This window comes from Xyrauchen texanus, chromosome 9, assembly GCF_025860055.1.
Source record: "Xyrauchen texanus isolate HMW12.3.18 chromosome 9, RBS_HiC_50CHRs, whole genome shotgun sequence".
NCBI lineage: Eukaryota > Metazoa > Chordata > Actinopteri > Cypriniformes > Catostomidae > Xyrauchen > Xyrauchen texanus.
Genome location: NC_068284.1, coordinates 43,677,927 through 43,704,076, shown reverse-complemented (window position 1 = coordinate 43,704,076; position 26,150 = coordinate 43,677,927). Strand labels below are relative to the sequence as shown.

The following is a 26,150-nucleotide window of genomic DNA, read 5'->3' as shown; positions in this document are numbered from 1 at the left end:
GTTCCGCTTGGTTCAAAGAATCCGTAGTTAAAGCATGTCATGTCATTTAGATGTCAAATGTACATGGTTCTAAATGCTGACACTGGAGGTTTCTGTGAAATTGACTTTGAATGGGAAAGATTATAAGATTTGTATTACTACTGATACAATGAGATGATTTACTTGTGGGAAACAGGGTCACGTTAGACAAACATGTCCTGTGAATAGGGAGGCTGAAAATGAGATAGAGCCTGGATAACAATAATTAAGTAGAAAAGAGTGCGGAAAAACTGATCAGCAAGATAAAACTGCTGCTTCACTTAACAGTGGAGAGAGTTCTAATGTGCTTGCACAAGATGCGGGCAATGCTTCCGTAGTCATCAGCACAGATATAACTGAAAGTGCGTAAGTCTGAGTTGATGTGGAGCCCATCATTGCTGGGATAACTAGTGACTCAAAGCACGTGGAAAAGCAGGATGAACTTGCAGGCTTGCAGTTACAAAGCAGCAGCCAGCCACAGAGTGACATGGATGTGCTGTCAGAGTAAACTGATGATCAGCTGTTAGAGATTGACTCTGAACGTGAATTTTCAGATACTATAGAAGAATATAATGATGCGATTTTACAAGGAAGTTTTGCAGAAAATCATCTTAATTCCCATTCAAAGCCCTCTTTTTATATGGTTTATATGGAACAGTTAAATTATATTCTTGATGCCACTAAGAATGAGTGATTAGTGGTTCTCGCTCTCAACGGGCGCGTGGAAAGTTTTGCGTGGATTGCGGAGGGTAGCATGAGCCTCCAAATGGGGAGTCTCCACAGTGTCAGCACAACGAGCCATGTCTCAGAAGCTGACTTGTACTCTGCCACCTGGGTTGATGTGAGTAACCGCGCCACCACGAGGACCTACTAAGTAGTGGGATTGGGTATTACAAATTGGGAGAAAAGGATATGAAAAAAAAGGTTTAAAATCTTGTTAGAAAAAACAATAAATATGTAATGGAAAGTGTCAAAATGCAGGTGTGTTGGCTGCTTTGTGCCCTATTTTAATCATTTTTATGACATCATTTAATAGCGGGTCTTTAAATATGAATGGTTGCCGGAGTACATTAAAAAGAAATTCTTTATTTAACTATTTACTTCTCAAAAATTGAGATGTGAATTTACTTCAGGAAACGCACACAGATCCACAGAGCCAATCATAGTCGATTGGTGATTGGAAGGGCAATGTGTTTTTGAGTCACTGCACAAATATTAGCGCAGGTGTTGCAATTTTGTTTTCACCCTGTGTTTGTAGTCATTCGGATATTTATGAGGTAATACCTGGAAGACTTTTACCTGTAGATGTTTCACAATTTTTTTTCTATATTTAATGTATATGCCCCAAACAATAGCTGAAAGCTATTTCTAAATGTATCTGATGCACTATCACGCTGCCCTCAGGATAGGACTGTCATACTGGGAGGAGACTTTAATTGTACCTTAAATCAGCATTTGGATTGGAATCATAATGACCCCATTCTTGTTCAGCTAAGACTCATAATGTGATGAAGACTCAGGTTGGTTGGGATCCATCAGCGGTTTTTATCGAATAAGTCAAACTCAGGTCGTACAGGCAGGGTCGTGAGCCGGCAAACAGTATGTAGTAGTAAAGCAGAGACGTAATAAGAGCAGGCAAAGTATCAGGGCAGGCAGCAAACAATCGTAGTCAGTAACAGGCAAGGAGTAAACAGGGCAGGTAGCAAACAATCATAGTCAAGGAAACAGGCTAGGTTGGTACACAGAATATCTAGAGTTCAGGTTAAACACGCTTGGACATGTCGCCGGGGCAAACAAGACTTCGCAATGGAGGAATTCATAGACATGGTTAAATAGGGCAGAGAAAACAAGAAACAGCTGGGGGATAATCAGACCTAGGTATGCTGGCTTACAGGCAATGTAGTCTAAGCAGTCAATACTCGGGTGAATGCGATCTCCGAAGGCCGAAGGAGGAGGCGCCTTCACCGGTGTTCGTGACACATAAAAGTATAGTTGATAATTATAATTTTGTTGATTTGTGGAGCAATACATTTACTGGGCTTAGACAGGACACTTGGCTGAAAGATAACTCAAATAATATGTCTGGAGCAAGACTTGTTTTTATGTTGATGCACGCAATAGGGGCAGGTTTTTTAGAAGTTCTACCGTGTCTCGCCTAATTTTCTGTCAGATCATCATTACATTTCTATGGCTGTCTCTGTCATGTCCACTAAATCTTATAAATCACCCTGGCACTTTAACAATAGACTACTTCAGGATCACTGCTTTGTTCACTCATTTCACCATTTCTGGGAGTCTTGGTGAGAGGAGAGACTAAGTTGTCCATCTTTAAGTCAGTGGTGGAATGTTGGTAAAGTCCAGATTAAAATCTTTTGTCAGCAGTATTCTGCACATAGCACAAGTGCCTTAAGAGAAAAAATGAAAGCCCTCAAACAAGAAATTCTTGGGCAAAGTAGTCATAGCACTTGAGGTAGCTTAAATTCCACAGACTATTTTAAAAGGAATAAACTTCTTCTACGCAACTTAATGGAAGAACAAGGCAGAATGGCCCTTTTAAGGGCTACATTTTCCAAGATGGATGCTCCTACTACTTTTTTCTTTGGACTTAAGAGAGCATATCTCCATCAGTTGAAATTTCCAGGTGGCAGAGAAACAACAGTACAAATGGAAATCAACACTTTTGCTATTTCCTTTTATGAGGATCTATATCAGTCAAAGCCATGTGATGGAATAGCAGCTGATGAACTTCTGAGCGACTCACCACAATTAACAGAGAGGGATAAGATGAATCTTGAGAACCCTTTATCTATGGCTGAACTTTCAAGAGCTGTCCAATAGTTGAATCCTGGAAAGTAACTGTGTTTATCAGGAATTCAAAAGATGTTGATGGCACAATTTCATGTTTGAAACTTTTTCAAAAAGCTACCTCTGTGTGTATTAACTTGGAAAATTTTGCCTCGTTGTTGGGAGACTAGCAGAGCACAGGACGTCCTCAAATACCACAGCAGTGTAGATGGGCCCAGGATGGTTTAAAAGTTCTTGCCATTTATTTTGGAGCTGTCCAGTAAATGGAGAGGAACTGGGAAGGTAAGGTTGACCGGGTGATTGGTGAAATGTAGAAATGGAGGTGGATTCTTCCACAGCCCTCTTATTGAGGAAGAGGTTTAGTTATCAATAATCTGGCCGATTCAATGCTGTGGGATTATGTTGCAGTATTAAATCCTCCTAAAGAACTGCTAACAAAAGTTCAAAGGCATTTATTGAATTTTTCTGGAATGGCCACAGTTGACTTCCTCCTGGGGTGCTCTATCTTCCCGTTGCAGAAGGAGGTCAAGGCCTTATACATGTTGAGTCATTAATCTTAGCAATGAGACTGTAAACTTTGCAAAATCTGTTGTATTGCTCTAATTGTCAGTTTGTCTATTTTTACAGTTCCAGTGGGAACAGACCTTGACAAACAGTTATTTTTAATTGAAAAACCTTTGGTTGAGAATGTACATTGTTCTCTTTTAAATTTGTATGTGTCAGGTTTTCAATCGTGGAGTTTGGGCAAATTTTGGGTGAGTAGATGATGAGAATTATGGTGGTGCAGAACACTTGTTCTTTAATCCTCTCTTCAAGGTGCAGTCTCCATTATCATGTTCTGTAATTACTATGTTTTAAATTGCTGGAATAGCCACAGTTATGGACTTGCTTGATCTAAAATCAGGTCATTGGCGAACTGTTCAGTTGCTTGCTGATCAGGTCGGGATAAGGTCATTGAGAACAATGAAAGGGGTAGTCAGGAGCCTTAAAGCTTCTTTTCCCCCAGCACTAATTTCATTTATAAACTCTGCTTTAATGAATGGCTTTACATCTCAGACTTTTCCTGCACTAAAAGCAGTACCCAAAGATTTGGTTTTGATTAGAAAACTGGTAAGACTTGGTTGTTAATGGGATTTGAAGATTTGGATTTCAAAGTTTTGGGGAAAAAAGTATTATATCATATTTGTACTAAATCAGCACATTTCAAACAGTTGAAAGAAAGGATAGATACAAAATGGAGGACTTACCTTTCTGTGCCCAGAGATATAAATCCACCATGGAGACTGTTGTACAAGCCTCCTATCCCTAGAAATGTGTAGATCTGCAGTAGAGAATACGCCACAGTGTGGTGGCTTCAAACACCCTTGTTTCCAAATTGAATACAATGGTTTTACCTGAATGTTCCTTTTGTAAGGCATCTGACACGATTTTTCACCTATTTTGTGAGTGTCCAAGACTGGTTCCACTAAGAGAAACTAATTACAAAATTTGGGTTTTCTTTCACAAACACCCTTTTTATATTGTGTTGTAGGTACAAGCAGTCTTGGCAAGGACAGTGTACGCTTGCCAATTTTTTAATGGGATGCTAAGATGTTGAGATGTTGTTGTTTTTTGAATTCATTGGTGGAATCAAGGGTAGTTGTAGAATTGTTATGCTATCAGCAAACTAATAATGTAGCTCTTTTTAAAATGAGGTGGGGTGCGAGAGAGTCACTAGTGACTATAAGTGAGTTTGGAAATCTGGTTTTAATTGGTAAAATGCAATCATTTGTATTTGTATTTGTAACATAGTTCCAGGGAAAGGAGGAGGCGAGAATCGGCTTGACAATGTAAATAATATTTTTAATAATAAACTTAAACAGACAACAAACACACAAGACGGACATGTCCGTAAACTATCTCTCTCTCCCGCACGATCCTCTGCAGTCAACCTTTATCCCTCTCAGAGGCTAGCCTAATACGGGACCGAGTGTGTAGGATCACGACCCGGCCCCGCACTCCGCCCTGCCACATTCCTCCCTCATTCTCTCAGGCTGGGGAGCCCCCAGCATGACGTACACCCCCCCCCCCTTTCCCTGGGGGAGGGCGTGCCCTAAGCCCTGTCTGCCGGCAGGTCATCCCCATCTACCTGGACGAGGGAGGGGACAAGGGGAGGGAAACAGAAATAATTAAACTGGGGGGTACGTACTGTAACAGTGTAGTAGCCCCCAAAAAAACACTGTAAAATTTAAAAGAGAGGGAAAAGTCCAACGCAGAGCGGCAGTGAGAGAGAAAGAGGAGAGAGAGATAAAAAAAAAAAACTCTTACTCGCCAGTTCTCCGACACGCCACAGCTTGTTCCTCGGCCACTCCTCCACCCTCTATCGGACGACAGCCGCACCTCTCCGGGCGGATCAGAGGCAGACCTCTAGCCCCTGGCAGAGGGAATGCACCGCCGCGATCTCGGGGAACAGAAGGGGTCTCCCCTGCCCCTGGCAGCGGTTCTCCCGCTCCAGGCGGTCGGTTAGGAGCCCCTTCTCCCCTTACAGTCGGTGGCCGTGGTCTGCTTTCAGGCGGCTGGGTTCCTCGTCCCCCGGCATATGGCCGCGGCTGCTCCGTTGGGGTGGACGGTAGTGGCGAGAACTCTACTACGCCGTATCCCTCCTCCTTCCCGGATTTCGGCACCAGTGTAACGTAGTTCCAGGGAAAGGAGGAGGCGAGAATCGGCTTGACAATGTAAATAATATTTTTAATAATAAACTTAAACAGACAACAAACACACACGATGGACATGTCCGTAAACTATCTCTCTGTCCCGCACCCTCCGCCCTGCCACAGTATTATTATTATAATGTTCATTATTACTATTATTATTGCTATTATTGTTACAGTAATATTATTATTATCATCATTTTGTAATTTTATTGAATTCAGACTTGTAATGGTGTAGAATAAAAAGGGTCTTTCAAGGTCAAAAGTCTCTCTCTCTCTCTCTCTTTCTATCTCTCTCTTTCTCATCATAGTTTCACTACAACTGCACTATAGTAGTTAGGTAGGCCTGGATGTGTATCTGTATGTGTGTGTGTGTGTGTGTGTGTGTTTTAAGGGAAAGTTAATTTAATAAAAGATTCAATCTCTATACCACTCAGGTTTGCTTTGTTTTCTGTATTCTTTATCACACAAGGGAATTTAGTGTACATTACTCTCAGTATATGTGATCCTATACATATAATGGGGGGGTGATATTATTATTGAAGCGGTGGTGACGCCACTCTGCTTACATTTAATATATAATTTACCGTCTATAAATGTAATTAATGTTAACAAATTATACATCATTTCAAAGGTCTAGGGGTTCATTATTGATATCCAATCTCTGTTTCATGATAGCAATGCTCCAGTAACAGCAATTTAGTTATTTGTGCCAGGAGTACAAACAAAAACATGCAATATCTAAACAGGACTTCATACTTTTTTATGAAAACGCGATCGCCAGATGAATCCAGTTCGCCACACTTGGGTCAATTGTCCATGACAAGTGTTCAATGATAACACCTTAATGTCACATTAGTTTAGGATTTATATGTAGCATCCTCATATTTAAATACTCTTCTAAATGCCTCCCTCAGCGGTATAGCGGGTGTCTGTATGTTTGCAAACGGTATACTGTTGCTTGCTTGTTTAGAAATACTTTTTACCTGAACGAATAAGAACTTTTTCAGAATTATATAGGGCCATTCCAGGAACAACCTGAGGCACCTTTTTTTGGTACAGCTTCTTCTCCTCTTCATTTTCATTACGTTTCTCCTCATTATCGCCAACTAGTGGCATGGTGGTATGATTTTGCTATTGTTTGAGGGAGGCGTAACTTGTAGGAGCTTGCTTGCTTTGTAGTGGGCATGCCTTGTATTAGTCTTGCAGGATGCAAACAGACTCTTTTGCACCTCATCGTTTCTTACCACGTAGACCAGTATCGGGAACTTTAAGAACTAACAGAGCGCTGGATGAAGTTGATATTTACCTATGAACAATTGAAACAAAATGTGCAAATACTTTGTATCGTTTGCCAGCAACTCAAGGTGTTGCTTCAAAGCACTTAAAAGTACTGAAAAGGACAACTGCATTGCCATGTTTTTGGAAATGTGTTTGAGAACCATGTAAATTCAATGGCACATGAATATTGTAATAATTTAGTACCATGGTGCCCCCAAAAGGGTGAATGCCCATTGTAGGACTTCACATCAGGATGAAGGTCAACATTCCAAATGTGTTTGCTGATATTTACAGTGATCTCTGAAAGGGTTTACTAGATGTAGAACATGTCATGGAAATGCAACCATGTCATAACAGAGCAGGCACATCCTCTCACAGCAGAACATAATTGCTCATGTACAGTATCTGTGTATGTAACCCTGCTGCAGGATGACTCATTGAACATTTCTCCACTGCTTTTAATCCTGCAACAACGTCTATGTAAATATGGTTAATTTGTGTATTAAACTAATTTAACGTGACTTCATTTTTTTGTCTGTGATGTCTTTCATATCCATGTCAGTTTCACATTGAGTATCAGCCAGTTGTACAGTCACTGTTGAAATGATAGTTTACTCAAAAAATGATAAACATAAACATTTTGCTAAACATCTTATAGAATACTTAGCTTTTTAATACCTATTTATTCTATATGATTGGAAGAAGTAAAGTTTGAAAATTATTTATATTAACTCTGGTACTCTTGAGATGCAGGAACAGAGATTTATAATGGTGTAACTGTTGATGTAGAAAGGAGTACATATGCTCTGTCCTTGAACGTCTCCTATCTTCGGCAGGATAAATTGGGTTACGTGGGGCCTATTCAAACTCTGCAGACTGACCGCACACACAGTGGCCAGAAATATGAAGAGCCTTTCAGTGATACAAAAGTTCGATTTTTGCAAGATTTCATAAACTTTCAGGATTTTGTACAAAACAGACATTCCTTGCATTGTTTTTTTATTTTTAACAATTTGTATTGATTCCATTCAACAAATTAAATAAACATAACAGAAAATGTGGAATCAAATTATATAAAATTACCCCCTCCCTCCCTGAACATTTAAAATTACAGATCCCTCTCCACTGTCCCTTGCATGCATTGTTAAGATGTTAATTTGATATTTCACCCAAACATGGAAATTCTCCCATTGTTTATTCACCCTCATGCCATCCCAGATGTGTATGAGTTTCTTTCTTCTGCAGAACATAAATGAAATATTTTTAGAAGAAAATCTCTACACTGTAGGTTTATACAATGCAAGTGAATGGTGACCAAAACTTTAATGCTCCAAAAAGTACATTAAGTCAGCACAAAAGTAATTCATTAGGCTCCAGTGATTTAATCAATGTCTTCTGAGGAGATCCATTTGGTTTTGGGTGACAATCTTTAACTGCACATCTTGCCATTGCACTCTCTAGACATGATTGTGATGCCAGGCTCGATTATACTGCACTAGATGGTGCTAGGAAGTGTAATCAAAATTAAAATCATGATCCCCAAGAAGAAGATTTATATTGAAAAAAGAGTAACATGTTGGTCTGTTCTCCCCCAAAACCAATTGGATAGCTTTAGAAGACATTTATTCACTGGAGTCTTTTGAATTAATTGCATTGTATGGACCTTTGTGCTCAGCAGAAGAATGAAAGTCATACACATCTGGGATGGCATGAAGGTGAGTAAATGATGAGAGAATTTTCATTCTTGGGTGAACTATCCCTTTAAAAGGACGTTAATATGGATGCTTTTGTTTGTTTATTTTTTCTAGAACTGCCATTGAATCAGTTTGGATTTTTCTCTATTGTGATTTTAAATTGTGCTTGTGGGACACATTACAAACATCTTGCTTGTCTGTTTCTACCTTGTCTTTCTCTAGAGAGATGTGATGAGGTTTTGGCTTCTCCACTTCCCTACAGCGCCTTCACCAGTTCCTCTGTGCTGGCAGCAGATTTCGGGGCTGGCTATGCAAAACTCAACAGAAGAGTAGGTGAGCATGGACTTTAAGGATATTTTTGGAAGGGAATATTAGCTTACTGTCTGTCTGCTTAGTACAAAATGTGAAGTACAAATTGTATATGAAACATTATGTAGATGACATGCAATGATAAACATTTCAAACAGTAATATGCAGCATATATTATTTTCACTTGACCTATATATTCGGAATTGAATACTAGTTTACTTCTTAGTACATATAAATGATATACTGCGTACTATTGAAAAAGTACAGTATGTGAAACAGTATGCAGTATGCAATGATAAACATTTCAAACAGTAGTATACTATATTGTTGTCACATGACCTGTACAGTGGGTATCCATTCAGAATAGGCTTTCTACCACTGCGATCACCGCGTGAATGGGTCTTTAGCAGCTCTAACCCGCTAAGGGGTGCCATAACATATAATTTAAACAGACCAGAGCTGAACACCTCAAAGCTCTTTCTCCCAGCACAACGACCTTTAAGTTGGACGCTGTAGGGCAAGTTAAGCTTGTTTTGCCAACAGCCATAAAAAAATACAAAAAGAGGACAAAATTAAAAAAAACTTTAAAACACCAAAACATTTATTTTTGCCTAAAATTTGCAATGAAGACATATGATAAAAACTTTACTGCAGCATTCAGCATTCATGTCTACGCATTGGAGAGTTATTTGTTTGCATTTATTAATTCACATTTCTTTAGAAGATAATTAGCTTTGTGAGTATTATATACATATGCACAGACATTATGAGTGAGCGTCATTAGACTGCATATTCAAACAATTGTGACTTCCCAAAACTGTTTAGACTCTAAAGATGTGCTTTCTTTTAATGTGCCGATAGGCTAGCCCGTATTTTCTGTTTTTAAACAGGATTATCAAATGTGAATTTATTCATTTGTATGTATACCATTGTGTCATGTTATGTTTTTCTGGCAATAAAATGAAAGAAAAAGTGAACAGAATCATTATTTATGGGAGCAGAATACTTATCAAATGAAATACTATAAAATATTTGAAAAAGAATCACAATTTTCCATTACATGAATTAGGGTATAGTTGAGGTGGTTTGGGCATCTGGTAAGGATGCCCCCTGGCCGCCTACCTAGGGAGGTGTTTCAGGCACGTCCAGCTGGGAGGAGGCCTCGGGGAAGACCCAGGATTAGGTGGAGAGATTACATCTCCACACTGGCCTGGGAACGCCTCGGGGTCCCCTAGTCAGAGCTGGTTAATGTGGCTCGTGATAGGGAATTTTGGGGCCCCCTGCTGGAGCAGCTGCCCCGCGGTTGAAGACGGATGGATGGATGAATTAAGGTGGAAGTTAGTACTGTGACCACATTATTTGTATAATATTTGTGATACATGTTATAACCATAAACACTATGAAGTTCAAAACTGTAGGTTATGAGCTTTATTCATTATTTATTGTGCTATTTTTTTTTGTCATTAATATTTGCTATTAACTAATGTTGCCCAAAAGCTTGATACATTTTCAGAGTGATTATTTTTCAGAGACTATTTGCTTTCAGATGTAACCCCAATAGCCTATTGATAACGTAGAAATACACAACAAAGTGCAATGGGAGTGTCGATCCAACGGCGTGGATCGTAACATCGGTGTGCCGATGTCTGTACAACCAGGGTTCGGGTCTGCATTTGGTGTATTATTTTTCCCATTCTGTTTCTTGACTCCTCTCTTAATATTTTTTTATTACTATTTATAATAAATAAAAAATATAAAGGTAGTTTTACTATAGTAATATTTTAGTAACCATGATTTTTGGGCAGAACACATGGATTTTATGATATTAAAATGGTGTTACTACAGTTATATGATGTTAATATAGTAACCCTTTTTAATTTTGTGGTTACAATTATTTTACTACAAAATAGTATGTTACGCTATTGTTATCGCCGTCTAATAGCTCAAACTGAAAACACTTTGTTAAAGGTGCAGTATGTAACAATTTTCATATAATATTCACCTTTTCTTTGTCAATGTGTGAACGGCTTGTAATGCCTAAAAATTGAGCCCTTCCCGGACTTCCTAGGTTGCATATTAAAGCCTGTAGACTGATTTTCATGTGAAGGGAGCAGGTCGGTTTTTCCAGGAAAGACCAAAGGATGGGACGTTTATGTGTGAGCCCGAGAGCCTTGCCTCAGTCAGTAATAGCTTTTCCCGCTATTCAACAGCGACAACAAACTGCAACACTATATAACGTTATCTTAGAGATGGAATCCAGCAAAACGTCCAGCTCCCTGCACAACACCGACTCCTACACAAACTCTGAGTGAGCCAAAAAAACATTTATCTACTGAATCCCATTTGGCTAAGCAGTAACGTGATTGCAGTCGAGCGAACTAGAGTGAACATCGGCAGGGCATTTGATTCCCGGAGGGACCTTCGTTTGGTTTTGGGGATCAAAACCGTCCCTGAATTGCCGTTCTTCTTATTGGACAGGTCAGATTACATAACTGCTAAGCATGTGAAATATAGTGCCATAAAGATTGATCTGTGTAATTTTAACTAACTTGATCTTGCCAGCACAGTCATAATCAATTTTAATCTGTAATTATTCAGCAAGGTAAACTACAATAAACTAACATGAAATGAATCACCCACCAAATTTAGCTAATAGATATTGATAATGCTGGCTAGCTAGCTAACGCTGACATAGGCTATTGTATAAATTCATTCAATGTATCATGCAAAGACTACATGCATGACTACAGTCTCGAAAATTCAGACCTATATCCACACTGTGTTTTAACCCTGTTCCTGCACTGGAGAGTCAAATATAATATACAGTGTCAAAGTTTGTAGTAAAACAATCATAACTGTGTATTTTTAATTATGTTACCTCATCTGTCATAATGATGTCGGTGAATCAAGTTCAGTCTCTTTGTACGATATGTCATTGTTTTGGTCGATGCTCACTCGCGTCCCTATGGAGTGTGTGTGCAGGAGCGCGAGTACGAGCAACAGGCAACTGGCTGCAGTTCACTTAACGGCCACAGGTGTCATTATTAACAAGAGTTTCTGAATCTTACATACTGCACCTTTAAGCTGCGCTGATCATGTAGGTCACATTTTCTTGGCGTCATTCTGCAGTTCAAGAATGATTATACCACTTATTTTCATCTGTGCAAGGATGCCAACATTATGTAGTAAGTTTATTCAAAACTCAGTCCCAGTTAAACCGTAACACCGGCGAATGACCTGTAGAGGGAACCCCCACTATCACTGTGCGGCGGCAGGCATGATGCTAAAAAAAACATCAAACACTCCAGCAACTGTAGAGCATTTTGAGCAAGGAGAACAAATCTAAGACATCAAACACTCACTCCAGCAACTCTAGAGCATTTGGAGCAAGGAAAACAAATCTTGCTCAGACATCATGTTCATTATTTACACAGGTTGCAGTGCTCATTGTCTTGGTTTGTCACAGCTCTGGTGAGTTAGCCGGTTTATGCTGTTTTGTTATTTTACATGCACATAAACTTTCTGGAGTTATTGACAGTGTTTCTAGCATTGAAGCACTTCCTTCAAAGCCACAAAATCCTAGTCACATGACACAACAACAGTGGCATACATAAACAGACAGGGAGCATGCATTCTCAACGGCTACACAGCCTGGCACAAAAGCGTATTGCGTTGAGCGGTGTGTGCTTTCTCTCATTACGGGCTACGCACATTCCAGTCCTCTGTGGCTGGTGGAGATAGTTCAACTTATGTGTGTCCAGCCTTGGCAGCTCCTTCTGCGTAGGGATCTCTTGTCAGAAGTGCTGGAGGAAATATTTCACCCCACCCCGGACCAAGAAGCTCTTTGGGCCTGGCCCATGAGAGGCTAAATTTGAGTGTCACTGGTTTACCCCACATGGTACTTGAAATGATTCAGAGAGCGAGAGCTGCTTCATCGCGCTCCACGTATGATCAGAAATGGACTGTGTTTGAGCAGTGGTGTGCAAATGGCCACATTGTTCCATTTTTATGTTCAGTGGCAGATTTTTTGTGTTTTCTGCAGGAACTTTTAAATAAAGGCATGGCGTTTTCTACAGTCAAGGTTTATCTCGCTGCCATATCGGCTTGTAATGTGGTAATAGACTCAATGGGTCAACATCTGCTTGAATGCAGGTTCATTAGGGGTGCAAGACATTTGAACAAAGTGTCAAAAGTAAAATAAAGACGCTGACTACCACCCCTGGAGTCACAAGTTTGTATCCAAGGTGTGCTGAGTAACTTCAGCCATGTCTCCTAAGCAACCAAACTGGCCTGGTTGCTAGGGAGGGTAGAGTCACATGGAGTAACATCTTCGTGGTCACGATTAGGGGTACTTGCTCTCAATGGGGCGCATGGTAAGTTGTGTGTGGATTGTGGATGGTAGCATGAGCCTCCACATGCTGTGAGTCTCCGCGGTGTCATGCACAGCGAGCCACATGATAATATGCGCAGGTTAAGCGGAGGCAACCGAGACTTGTTGTCCACCACCCGGATTGAAGTGAGTAACCATGCCACCACGAGGACCTCCGAAGTAGTGGGAATTGAGCATTCCAAACTGATAGAAAAACTATTAAATCATAATAAACCTCACTTTCTTCATACTACTAAATGATGGTGACAAGTGTCCCTTGGCTTTGCACCTTCTGGCGGTGGTTTTTCGAATGTGTCTCACATGTGTGAATTTAAAGTTTTTGCGGCAGTACTCTCCATGGAAGTAAGGCTCAATCTGGTTGTTATTTACCCACTATATATACCCACTGTATATTCCAAATGGAACACCAGTTTACTAGTTAGTTTATACTGTGGAGTATACTCTATATTCTACCTACTATATAAAATGTTTTATAAAAAAGTATGCCGGATGCAACAAAAACATTTTAAACAGTAGAATGCTATACTGTTATCACATAACCTATATATCCAGAATGAAATGCTTCTCAATATATACTGTGCAGTATACTGCTGCTATGTAAGTATGCAGTATTTAACAATAAATATTTCAAACAGGAGTATGTTACAGTGTATTGCTGATGCGTGACCTATGTATTCAAAATAGAATACAAGTGTACTTCTTAGTATATACTGTAATATATACACCGTATTCTGCCTTCTAGTATTTTAACTAGAAGGCAGTCTGATTAAATAATGAGTCAAGAAGGACATGTTAAAAATTGTGATTATTATTACTTCTGGTTCATTCATGCAAAAGTTGGTAGTAGTGCGCTACATTTACTCCATTACATATACTTGAGTAAATTTTTGCAGAAAATTTACTTTTAAGAGTAGATTTAATGGTGGGTACTTTTTACTCTTACTTAAGTGAAATATTAATGAAAATAATTTGTCCCAAAATGTCCCATAATTTCAGTATTTTCCCGACATGTGTAAAATTTGTCTGATAAGCACTTTAGTGCATGGCCATGAACACAGGGTAATGTTTTATCTGTGCTTTCGCGCAGCCGCGCTCAAGATCTGCAAACCTAAATTGTATGTTTTGTACGCAAACACAACAGTGGCATTCAACTGATGTATGTATAGTGGTAACGGGAGCCAGCTGGTAGATAGCTGTGCAGTGTGTAAACCTCACTCTCGTGACCTCAAGAGGTAAACTAGCAACTGACACTAGAGGCTGTAGTCTTTAGCCTCCTTGTTAGCGCACACGCCGGAGACGCCGGTTTGAGTCCCGTTCGGAGCGGGGCCACCAGGGCCGGTTACATAGTCACACAATGTATAGTCAGGACATTAATAATGTGAAAAATTACTATTACAATTTGAATTTTATTTTCAGAACTACTTCAAAGAGTTCTCATCAAAAAATCCTCCGTGTGCAGCAAGAACAGCTTTGTAGATCCTTGGCATTCTAGCTGTCAGTTTGTCCAGATACTCAGGTGACATTTCACCCAACAATTCCTGTAGCACTTGCCATAGATGTGGCTGTCTTGTCACTTCTCACGCACCTTACAGTCTAACTGATCCCACAAAAGCTCAATGGGGTTAAGATCCATAACACTCTTTTCCAATTATCTGTTGTCCAATGTCTGTGTTTCTTTGCACACTCAAACCATTTCTTTTTGTGTTTCAAAAGTGGCTTTTTATTTGCAATTCTTCCCATATGACCTGCACCCCTGAGTCTTCTCTTTACTGTTGTACATGAAACTGGTGTTGAGAGGGTAGAATTCAATGAAGCTGTCAGCTGAGGACATGTGAGGCGTCTATTTCTCAAACTAGAGACTCTGATGTACTTATACTCTTGTTTAGTTGTACATCTGGCCTTCCACATCTCTTTATGTCCTTTGTCTTTGAAGACTGTAGTGTACATCTTTGGATGAAATCTTCAGGTTTTTGGCAATTTCAAGCATTGTATAGCCTTCATTCCTCAAAAAAATTATTGACTGATTAGTTTCTAGAGAATGCTGTTTCTTTTTTGCCATTTCTGACCCAATATTGACCTTAAGACACGCCAGTCTATAGCATACTGTGACAAATCAAAAACAAACACAAAGACAATGTTAAGCTTCATTTAATGAACCAAATAGCTTTCAGCAGTGTTTGATATAATGGCAAGTGATTTTCTTGTACCAAATTAGCAATTTAGCATGATTACTCAAGCATAAGTTGTTTGCGTGATGGCTGCTGGAAATGGGGCCTGTCTAGATTTGATCAAATATGACTTTTAAAATAGTGATAGTGCTGTTTTTTACATCAGTAATGTCCTAACTATACTTTGTGATCAGTTGAATGCCACTTTGGTGAATTAAAGTACCAATTTCCTTCCAAATGAGCAAAATCTGTGCATTACTGTACATACTTTTGGCTGCCAGAGTGTATATATATATATATATATATATATATATATATCCAATATATATATTATAATATTTTATGAGTGCATGGTTAAGTGCTCATGGAAAAGATGTGTTTTTTAGCCATTTTTTGAAGACAGAGAGTGAATCAGCTTCACGGATGAAGTTGGGAAGGTCATCCCACCAACAAGGGACAGTGAAACCGAAAGTCTGGGAAAGTGTTTTGGTGCCTCTTTGTGTTGGTTCAACAAGGCGTCGCTCATTAGCCGACTGCAGGTGGGAGAGTAGCTCTGCAGAAATGATTATAGGTTTGATAAATGATAATATTCTTTTATCATTAAGACTTACTCTCGTTGTTCCAAACCTTTGTGTCTTCGTCTTCTCTGAAACGAAAAACATGGTGTTAGGCAGAATGTCAGGGACTGACATCAACATTCACCATGCCCTTTCAAAAATGACAAACTAATGGAAGTGAAAAATTATGTGTGTTCATTGTGTCCAAGTAATACTGGTTTAGAACATAAGAATGAATAAATTATATTACAATCACTTTAACAGAGGGTACATGATTCATGCACACAAGGTGTTAATAATAATAATCCGATCTGATCGGAAGTAACTAGTTACTCACTTCTTGAGTACTTTTTTAATTCGACTCTTACTCAAGTAATTATTAACATTAGTACTTTTACTTCTACTTGAGTAATTAATTATTAAAAAACTTGAGTTCAGTTTTTGGCTACTCTACCCACCTCTGCATTCATAACACTAAAAATGGTATGTCTAGTCCATTGCACATTTTGGCTACCGGTAGGAAAATATAGTGTTTATGGAGCATTTTAAACCAGTGGCATAAGAGTCTAAAGCATACAGACTTAAAACATCATAGTTCAAGTTTTGCATCAACGTGCTGTTTTCAGATCAATTTTAGATTTCATGTGTGTTTTCTTTCAAAGGCAATGGAGGATGGTCACCGTCAGACTCTGACAGGTACCAGTGGCTGCAGGTGGACCTCAGGGCCAGGGAACAGATCATTGCCATAGCAACACAGGGTAGATATAGCAGCTCTGATTGGACAAAACAGTACAAGCTTCTTTACAGTGACACGGCAAGTAACTGGAAACCTTATCGGCAGGACGGCAACATATGGGTGAGTTTACAGGGAATGCAGAATGATTTATTGCTCAGGGAATAAATATTTATTTTTGGCTTCCTGAACTGAGTGTAAACAGCTGATGCTATGTTGCACATGACCCACATAAGTTTATACAAAAGTGAAACTTTATCTCAAAATATATTTAGACGGTACAATACATCTTCCTTCATGTTTAACATGAAAACGTATAGGCCTCGTACATTGATTTTATTTGTAATTTCCAAATGCTGTCTAGGAGAAACAATTGAGATATTAAAGATGTCTCATTTTTTATGTGTTTCTTTCTAATAGCTTCCTTTTTAGCATGAAAAAGAACAGACTTTATAAACTGATGTATTTCTCAAATGCTTATTTGCATATTTTATCTCAAGATTGGAAACAGGATTACCCTGATTCTCCATGACACTGAACATTACTGCTCTTATTGACCCATTCGTTACATAATTGCACTGAAATGCTAAATAGCAGAGAGCTTAAATTAATTTGAGGAGCAAAGCCAGTTCTCCTAGATATATGTACCAAGACTGTCGTATTGATCTGTGTTCTCAGAATGAGCAGTAATGTAGCCTTGATGAAGTTTCCTCTTTTCTGTCTCAGACATTTTCAGGGAACTGGAACTCAGAACAGGCCGTGCGTCATGAACTTCAGCACCCCTTTGTGGCTCGATATGTGCGTTTTATCCCGCTAGACTGGAGTGAGGAGGGACGGATTGGACTGAGAGTGGAGCTCTATGGCTGCGCTTACTGTGAGTGTCTGCTAGAAACAGATTTCTCTCTTTGTGATTCTGTCTGTTCTCTGCAGTGAATCCTTTATGGGGGATTTTCATACATTTTAAAGCACCCATATAATATATTTTTTTCTAGCATTTAATTTTTTTCCAATGAGGTCCACTCATAATGGTAGGTACGGGTTTTTGGGGGGGTTTTTTTGCATCAAACACAGTCATAAATTAGTTTACAAACCTCTCCCTGACCCTTAGAATTAAATGGTCCGATTATTGCTACTGTATCTTTAAAGGGATAGTTCACCCAAAATTAATATTCTCTCATCATTTACTTCTCATGCCATCCCAGATGTCTATGACTTTCTTTCTTCTGCAGAACTCAAACAAAGTTGTTTTGAAGAATATTTCAGCTCTGTTGGTCCATACAATGCAAGTGAATGGGGACCAGAACTTTGAAGCTCCAAATATTATAAAGGCCATATAAATGTAATCCATATGACTCCAGTGGTTTAATATATGTCTTCTGAAGTGGTATAATAGGTGTAGATGAGAAGCAGATCAATGTTTAAGTACTTTGTTTTACCATAAATCTCCACTTTCACTTTCAAAATATGAAAGAAAGTGAAAGTGGAGATTTATAGTATAAAAAAAAATATTTAAATGTTAAATGTTGTCTGTTTCTCACCCACACCTTTCATATTGCCTCTGAAGATATGGATTGAACAACTGGAGTAATATGGAGTACTTTTATGTGGACTTTTGTGATTTTTGGAGCTTTAAAGTTCTGTGAAGTCTATGTAATAAAGGCTCCAGCTTCACACCAAAGTGTTTTTCACACGTTTTGCCTCACAAATGATTTCTTTCAGAGTACAAAGCTACAATAAATATTTTAAAACTGTCCAAATGTATTAATAGATACCGAATGTCTCAACATTTATTTTAATGCATTAATACCTTATCTTTTCTGAGTATCCAGAGACCCCAAAAAACAAAGAATGAGGCTAATACATAAACATAAACAAGTCCTCTTTTTATTTTCTGCAATCAAAGCAATTGCCATGTTTTTCTCTTCCAGATAAATGTTTACAATGTTTATTGTGCACACCTCCTGCTTTTTTCTCCTGCATGGTGAGTGTTGATGCCTCGACTCAACTGTGAAATGCACTTTACAATGATGAAAGGACATTACTGAAACTCAAAGTTATTATTATTAGGCTATTATTGTTGTGTTTTCTGATAAAAGTCATGCTCAGCAGTTTAAATACTGTAGGAAAATTATACAGTAGATCTGCTTTGTTCATATAATGCTTAAACATTCTACTAAAGTCAGTATATTTGATATCCAGATTTTAATAAAGGAGAAGATAAGGACATTTTTGATACTCATTCTTATTATGAGACTATTATTGTTGTCTTTTTGGATGAAAAGTCATGCTCGGCAGTTCACAAACTGAACGGAAATTGTAGATCTGCTTTGTTCTTATAATGCTTAAATGCTATAAAGTCTCTTGCCAGACTTCGGTGGTGAACATCTCAAAATGATTCAACGACTCACTCACACTTGTACTTAAGATGCTCATTTGTCGCCACCTAGTGGCATCTCCAGAAGTGGTCGCTAAACTTGTCAATTAATTAAACGGAACAAATTTGTGAAACAGAAGCAAGCAACACCAAAATACCCTGTATTTTTGCAGCTACTTCTGCACAATTGTGCAGACAACGTTCTATACTTGAATACTTAAAATGAGCTTGGACAAATAACCAGAGCTTTTACGGGTGCAGTTCATTCTTAGTGAATTCTTCCCTTTGTCTTTTTGGACTGGCAATTTTGAGTTTGTTTATATATACATTAAAATATTTTATTCCATAAGATCAAGAACAATTCTACATAATAATTCATGATATGGCTCATTTGTGTTTCAGTTTCACTAATATTGCATTATAAAAATTTGTGGGAAAGTGTATTTATGAAGAAAGACTTGACAAATGTGCTTACGACTAAACCATTTTTCTGTATTCAGGGGCAGATGTGATCAGCTTCGATGGGCAGGGAGTGATTTCTTATCGCTTTCGACAGAAAAAGATGAAGATCTTGAAGGATGTGATTTCGCTGAAGTTTAAGACCCCTAAAGGAGACGGTGTTCTGCTGCATGGAGAGGGACAGCAGGGTGATTATATCACTCTGGAGCTACGCCGAGCCAAACTACTGCTGCAGATCAACCTTGGTAAAGAAGTTAACTCAAGAGTGACTCTGATAGGACCAGACATAATGATGTTTAAAAAGCTAAAGAATGTGACATTTATTCCTGCTTAGATAGCAAATACTTTTGCTTATACTTATTTAATCAAACTTCAACATGAAACTCATCCCACACCATTTATTAATGATACCTCAAATAATGCAGCCATTTGAGGAGAGTTGTGCTATTACTTTTCCAACCAATTAGACTTGTGATTTTTGCCTAGCAGACAAATAACTGGGTGAAAACATCACCATAGTCTAGGGACCAGCCATATCTAGAGACCATAACATCATAGAGACTGTAGCACCCTAGCATCTCCAACATCATGGCAAAAAGTTTTGCTAAAGCAACTACTCACATTTTTTTCAGAATATATAAAACGTCATGTTACTGTTGTAACCTCCGTTCCCCGAGGGAAGGAACGAGACGTTGTGTCGAATGAAGTGACACAATAGGTCATCCTGGGATGCCAAACGTACCTCTGAATCAGAGAAAAGGCCATTGACAAGTTGGCAGACAGAATTTGCATGCCCCGCCCAGACATACGGGTATAAAGGGAAGTAGGGCAGCGAGTGGCCATTGCTAAGCCCCTGGTTCTTTAAAATAAAAAGTATTTTTGTGACTTTAGTTCATTTTTGTTAGGTTTGAGACCAGAGGTTAAATTGGGCCGGAGCGCACCGCAGCTCCGCCTCCTCAGGTCCACAACACACCCTGCCGGAGCTCAGCTCCGTCTCCTTCAGCACCAAATATTGTTATTCCACTTAAATTATTTTTCATCTCCTGACTCCTGGCAAATACATGGCATATGAGACAAGACTCATAGAGCAAGACTACACAGAGACACCCAGGCTACATGGAATTATCAGACGTCATAAATGCATTAATCGCTGGTTCAGCACCCCGCCCACAATCATCAAGGGAAAACTGTCACTATTCTAAGACAGCGACGTTACTATGGAATAGCGCTAACGGCTACAGCGATCGAATATAAAAATAGCATTTAGCTAGAACATGTTATATAACTAAAGCATGTTAGTTTACATGTTAAATGAACTACTAAATGAAGAATAACATCAGCTGCGTGAGCATCTAAAGTAATATATTGATTTTTAGCAGTTTGCATATAATGTAGGTGCACGACAGTGACGCCAGACTGCTCCTGTCTGTACATGAGCCCATTATTATCCCATTTGTTACCTAATATTTATACACATATTACACAGAAGGAAAGGCTCCTCATTACCATGGTTAGGTCAGTGTGCTAGTCTTAAATAATAGTAATAATAATAATAAATGAATGTATTTATAAAAAATAAATACTAGCTGAAACATATCTTGAAACTTTAAACTGCCACTGTTGATGTCTAATAAATTTTACCTTTAGATTATTTCATTTGAAACTGAAATATTTTGTCAAAATATAACAGTTCCTTTTACTGTAAAATCCTGAAACAAATTTGTAAAGGTGATGTGTGTAATTATTAATATTTTTAACTATTTTGGTAAAGGGGCCAAATCGGGTTTTAAGTAGTGCATGGGGGGGGCCACATTGTAATGCTTTTGAGATACAATGTTCTGCATTGATTTGGTTTTTGTAACTTTTAAGGCCAGAAATAGTTGTGTACTCAATTTTCTGAAGTGTATCTGTGACTAATGGGACTATTCTGCAATTGCCTAATGTATTATATTGCTCTCAAAGATAGATACTTTTCTATCAGGCATTACAAAACTCAATAAAGGCAGAGATTATATATTTTTTTCCAACTCTACTTCCCTGTTAATTTGTTATTCAGTTTTACTAATAATAAAAAAAAAAAAACTTTATAGAACGTTTAATGTTTCTTGCAAAGCGGGCGAGTTTACTCTTTTTTTTTTTCTTTACCCGTTTACATGCTAAAAGTGTCATGATGCGTTTCTCCTCGATGGTTTTTCAACACTCAACAGAATAACACAGGCTGCATGAATATGATAAATAATTACTGCAAGAGTTACATTTAAATACAGGTGTGAAGGGACTTCAACGTTTCTAAATTGTACAAATAAAAAATACATTTACATATTCGTCTCTGGCTTGCAATATTTTCAAACATGTTCCTTTCATACATTTTACGAGGGTGAAATCCATTGCCTGCCTGTTAACATTCAAGATAAAAAATGTTAATAAAATAAGTGAATTGTAAAGTATTTGTCTTTGTTTGAATAACTACTCAACCCTACCTTACACATTAATACTGGAAAAAGAGCCCCATTTGTGTAAAAACCCTAAGTCATTTTACGGCGGGATTTTGAATGATGACCATTCACCGTAAATAAGGGCTCCCCCTCCCTACAAAAGCCAATTTAACCACTGTTTGAGACCATCTATATGCTAGTTTATCCCTAAAAGTTGACCAAATTAACTTCTAGTGGAATTTTTCCTTTCCGGGAAAACGACCCAAAAATATTAATGACACATCTTGTACTCTTGTGATGTACTGTATAGATTTGTGTTCCATAAAATGCTCTCTAGAATGAGTTAATTTCATGGGGTCTTTAAAGGCAGCATTATTGTTGTTTTTTTTTATCTCTTTTTGTTTATTCAAATAAAAAAACAGAGTGCAAGACAGAAAGCAGAAAGAATAACTTGAATAAGTATAATCATCTCTGTTGAACTAAACTGTTAAATGGACAAAAGGAGATGTTAGACAGAACGTGGACAGAATACCACGTGCCGCATTGAGAGCGAGAACCCCTAATCATGACCACAAGGAGGTTATTCCATGTGACTATGCCCTCCCTAGCAACCGGGCAATTTGGTTGCTCAGGAGACCTGGCTGGAGTCACTCAGCACACCCTGGATTCAAACTCGCAACTTCAGGGGTGGTAGTCAAGCGTCAATACTAGCTGAGTTACCTAGGCCCCCAGAGAATTATCTTAAATATTTTAGGTTGGCCTGGGACTAGTTTGGGTGGGCCCATACCCACCCCGGCCCACCCGTGGCTAAGCCCCTGGTTCTAAGATTGAAAAACAAGCATAACTTGCTTTTAAAGAAACAAATTTCGTTTTTTTTACTTTGGTTCATGTTTGTTAGCTTTGAGACCATCTATGTGCTAGTTTATATCTAAAAGTTGAAAAATGTACTTGTAGTAGTTTTACACATTTAAAATGTGCAATCTTTCCTTTACGGGAAAACGAACAAAAAATATTGATGACTCATCTTGCGCTCATGTGAAGTACAGAATACATTTTTGTTTAATAAAATGATCTCTAGAAAAGGTTAATTTCATAGGGTCTTTAAAGGCTGAAATAAAGGGGTTTTTTTCATCTCCTTCGCCATTCTAAACGGATCACAGTTTGACCCATGTGACCTGTTCACTAATTGCTTCTGGTGCATGTGTCTATTTCAGGCAGTAATCAGTACGGCTCCATTCAGGGTCACACATCAGTAACCAGTGGCAATCTGCTGGATGACGATCACTGGCACTCTGTTCTGATCGAACGCTACAGACGCAGTGTCAACTTTACTCTCGATCAACACACACAGAGCTTCCGCACCAATGGAGAGTTCGATCACCTGGATCTGGACTATGAAGTAAATGAAACAATTTGAATAAATGGTTTTCTGAAATCTCAGTGTTATTAGTGGCAGGGGACTGTTTGCTGTTAATAGGGTTTGAAGATCTACAGATTAAATCAGAAACTGATTATGTCATCATTTACTCACCCTTTTGTGTTTCACCCTGTAGTATTTTCAAGTCAAGTCATTAATATTTGTATAGCGCTTTTCACAACACACATTGTTTCAAAGCAGCTTTACAGAAAAAAATGTATTGTAATATCTATAATGTCTTAGAGTGATCATTGTGTAGTTTGATTAAATATGATTGTAAATTGTGTATACAAATTTAATAATTAGATAATAATTGTATTTACAACCCCTGTGAGCAAGCTGAAAGGCGACTGTGGCAAGAAAAAAATACCATCATAAGATGTTGGTTAATGGAGAAAAATAACCTTGGGAGAAACCAGGCTCACTGTCGGGGCCAGTTCCCCTCTGGCTAAACAACATGAATATAATGCCAATATTAGTTATGTGTGCAGTGCATGGTTTCAAATTTGAAAACTTAGTAAGTGTTATGGTCCAGTGTTTAAAAACAAATCTTTGGGGGATTTATTAATGACTAATGTCTTTGAAGTTCATCCTGGATTAACTGCAGAAGTTCACATAGATGCATAGTCCTCTGTTAGTTGGCTGATGAAGGCTTTTATTGCCAATTAAATTACTGTCTATGTATTCCATTTCAAGAGTGTAGTCCATCAATAGACAAAGGTAATGCAGGCAGAGATCAATGAGGTGCATCGCAGTTCAACTGGCAGGTCATTTCAGTGAGGTTTGGTGGGGTCCATTCAAGTCCAAGGTTCAGGTAGTGGCATATGAAGTATCCCATGTCTTACAGTTAGAGTTGGCATCAGTTCATCCTCTGAAGTTCATCGTAAAAGACTGAAATGATGTCTGGCTAGCACCAGCTGTAGTTTGTCGTCATCACTCAGCAACATGTAGCAGTGGAGTCCGACACCAACCAGGAACGGAGCTGGATCTGGCCGGCTCTGGTAACCTCGGGATATTAATCCCAGTTGAGACATGGAAACACAGAATAATATTAGTGTAGATGCCATTAAATTTTATGCAGAGTTATAGTATGGTAAATGTTTCTGGTTCTGGCAGACCTAACTATAGCAGCCTATTTGTGAGTTGATTGATAAATTAGGTGTATGCCTGGCTAAATGGATTAGTCTTTAGTCTAGACTTAAACTGAGTGAGTGTGTCTGCATCCCGAACAGTGTTAGGGAGACTATTCCAAAGTTTAGGAGCCAAGTATGAAAAGGATCTACCTCCTTCTGTGGATTTTGATATTCTAGGAACTATTAACATGCCAGAATTTTGTGATCATAATGAACATGATTGAATGTAGAGTGTCAGAAGGTCATTTAAGTATTGTAGAACTAGAACATTCAAAGCTTTGTATGTAGTTAACAGAATTTTTAAATTAATATGAAATTTAACAGGTAGTCAATGTAACAGCGATAAAATGGGGGATAATATGATCATATTTCTTGGTTCTATTCAGGACTCTGGCAGCTGCATTTTGAGCCAATTGAAGTTTATTGATTGAACTTGCTGGACATCCTCCCAGTAATGCATTGCAAAAATCTAGTCTTGAGGTAATGAACACATTAATAATTTGTTTTGGCATCAGCTACAGAGAGTATGTCTATTGTTATTCAACTTAGCAATATTTCTGAGGTGGAAGAATGCTGTTCTACAAACATTGTAAATTCGATTTTCAAAGGACAGATTGGTATCAAATATAAAACACAAAACATGTGTTTTAAATAAAAATAAAAAGTTATTTGCTGTAGAAGATGAAGTAACAGTACATCCATCGAGAGTCAAATTATATTTTTGTGGTTTATTTTTAGAGGTTTTTGGTCCAATAATTAGTAACTCTGTTTTGTCGGAATTGAGTAGAAGGACATTTCTGGACATCCAAACTTTTATTTCATTGATACACTCTGCTAATTTGGAGAATTGTGAATTTTTGTTGGGTTTAAAAGAAATATAAAGCTGGGTATTGTCAGCATAACAGTGGAAACTTATTCCATGATTCCTGATAATATCTCCTATGGAAAACATGTATAAGCAGAAAATCAGAGGCCCTAAAACGGATCCCTGTGGCACTCCATACTTAATTTTTGTTTGATTTGACAATTCCTCTTTTACACAAATAAAGTGATAGCAGTCTGAAAAATAGGGCCTAAACCATGCTAATGCAAGTCCACTAATGCCAACATAATTATCTACCCTATTCAAGAGAATGTCATGATCTATCATGTTGAAGACAGCACTAAGATATAAAAGCACTAGAAGAGAAATGCAGCCGCGATCAGATGATAAGAGCAAGTCATTTTTAACTCTAATGAGTGCAGTCTCTGTACTGTGATGGGGCCTAAATCCTGACTGAATTTGTTCATATATACCATTTCTTTGTAGAAATGAACATATTTGGGAGGACACTTCCTTCTCTAGTATTTTTGACATCAATAGTAGACTTGATATCAGTCTGTAATTAGTCAATTCTCCAGGATCAAGCTGTGGCTTCTCAATAAGCAGTTTGATAACTGCCATTTAAAAATGTCTTGGGACATGTCCTAAGGATAGCGAGGAGTTAATAATATTAAGAAGAGGTTCTGAGATTACAGGGAATACCTCTTTTAAGAGCTTAGTTGGTATTGGATCTAACATACATGTTATGGCTTTTGATTTTTTTGATCAGTTTTGTTAGCTCTGCATGACCTATGACAGTGAAGGATTGAAGATGCTTGTGATGAAAATTATGAGACATTGTTTTCTGAGGTACTGATTGCATAG

The 26,150-nt window shown here is 38.3% G+C and overlaps 1 protein-coding gene across 1 annotated transcript in view; it reads left to right on the top strand.

Annotated features, from left to right (window-relative positions):
• Window positions 1-26,150, top strand: part of LOC127649617 (contactin-associated protein-like 2) — a 71,265-nt gene that overhangs the window by 12,487 nt on the left and 32,628 nt on the right. The window contains exons 2-6 of the mRNA XM_052134816.1: window positions 8,711-8,821; window positions 16,575-16,768; window positions 17,372-17,519; window positions 19,520-19,723; window positions 23,128-23,312. Of these exons, the coding sequence (XP_051990776.1) occupies window positions 8,711-8,821; window positions 16,575-16,768; window positions 17,372-17,519; window positions 19,520-19,723; window positions 23,128-23,312 (842 nt within the window). The remainder of the gene's footprint in view (window positions 1-8,710; window positions 8,822-16,574; window positions 16,769-17,371; window positions 17,520-19,519; window positions 19,724-23,127; window positions 23,313-26,150) is intronic.